Below are 1,585 nucleotides of genomic sequence, written 5' to 3' on the forward strand. Positions count from 1 at the left end.
CTTTGAAACTGTTCTTAAGGATGTGAACATGGGTGATGAGGTGCAATGTCTACAACCATCAGCTTCTCAAAGACAATCTGCTTTGAAACTGGCTACCTTTAAATCCACCCACACAAATGAAGCAGTCACATATGGCCAAGCACGGCTGGTGTAGGATTTAGAGGAGAAATAATGATGTTCGCTTGACATCGCACTGCTCCGTTCAGAACTGCTTATGTATCAAAATGTGTGATCTCTTCACTCACTGGTGTTCTGAAGAGTGCCTTGTTTAGATTGCAGGATTAGTGCTTAAGCAATCTTCTAAATCCATCATGGTTACTTTGCTTTCCTGGCTGCCAGCTCTTCTGGAGACTGAGATTGGAAAGGATGCAATGCTGGGCTGAAAGGGCAGGATCAGAAGCTCACCTGACTGTGACCAGAAAGAAATACTGCCTAGCAGCTTTAGTGTCTTTGATCTCCTGCCAATGCAGCTGATGGCACAGAGGATGCCAATGGGTTACTGGTCCAGTGACGTTTCCCTAAGAGTTTATTGTGGAGAAGGTGGCTCAGTTCAATGGCTGGAATGTCAGGGATGAGACCGTCTCCTTTGGCCTTCGAAGCCTGACTGAATTTTACAAGTTTGAGCCGATTCATTGCCTGAGGTTGTAGCCTTTGCCCCCTCTCAAGCAGAATGACCTGCTTCCAAGAGTTGCTGGCCCACTGGTGCGTAGGCTGCTCTTCAGTCCCAGCAGTGTCACCAGGAGCAGTGGCCATATCTGGGACTGCAGTGCGCTCTGGAACAGGAGCAAATTGGAGGCCTGGAGTTAAGGTGAGTGTGGCAAGCTCACCTGGGACCACTAAAGTGGGGAATAGGGACAACTGAGATCCTGGATGTGGGGACCTCTTTGAGTAAGATGACACGAGCCACTGCGTGGGGGTGGGTGCCCGAACAGGGAGGACACCATTAGCTAACAGGCAAAAATGCCCGGGTATACCTACTGCTTTGTCACATGGTTTGGGTCTCACTCCACCTTTCCCACTCAGTATTCGTGGTAAAATACCAGTAGTGGCAGGTTAGTACCCTGAAGTGATCATTAACTTGTACAAGGACAGGCAGAAAGATAAGAAAGGACTACCACCCACGCCACTGCCTGTCAAATACCAGAAGAGTTGGGTAGGTGACAGGCCTAGTCCCCAGTGCTGTTATTCCACCTGAATTTAACCCATCTCCCCCACACACACTGGCGCGATGGAGTTCAGGCTCTGGGTGGGTGATGGGGAGATGCTGGGGCTGTGCCGGGGAGGTGATGGGTGGGTGATGGAGAGGTGATGGGTTGGTGATGGAGAGGCGATGGGGAGATGATGGGTGGGTGATGGAGAGGTGATGGGTGGGTGATGGGGAGGTGATGGGGAGGTGATGAGGAGGTGATGAGGAGGTGATGGGGAGATGATGGGTGGGTGATGGGGAGGTGATGGGGAGGTGATGGAGAGGTGATGGGTGGGTGATGGAGAGGTGATGGGTTGGTGATGGAGAGGCGATGGGGAGGTGATGGGTGGGTGATGGAGAGGTGATGGGTGGGTGATGGAGAGGTGATGGGAAGGTGAT

General features: G+C 51.7%; 1 protein-coding gene across 1 annotated transcript in view; it reads right to left on the minus strand.

Annotated features, from left to right (window-relative positions):
- Window positions 1–441: 441 nt before the first annotated feature.
- igsf21a (immunoglobin superfamily, member 21a) overlaps window positions 442–1,585 on the minus strand; it is a 449,567-nt gene continuing 448,423 nt past the window's right edge. Inside the window, exon 10 of the mRNA XM_048614901.1 lies at window positions 442–773. Coding sequence (XP_048470858.1) covers window positions 442–773 — 332 coding nt within the window. The remainder of the gene's footprint in view (window positions 774–1,585) is intronic.

This window comes from Rhincodon typus, chromosome 31 (genome assembly GCF_021869965.1).
Source record: "Rhincodon typus isolate 14 chromosome 31, sRhiTyp1.1, whole genome shotgun sequence".
NCBI classification, from domain to species: Eukaryota; Metazoa; Chordata; class Chondrichthyes; order Orectolobiformes; family Rhincodontidae; genus Rhincodon; species Rhincodon typus.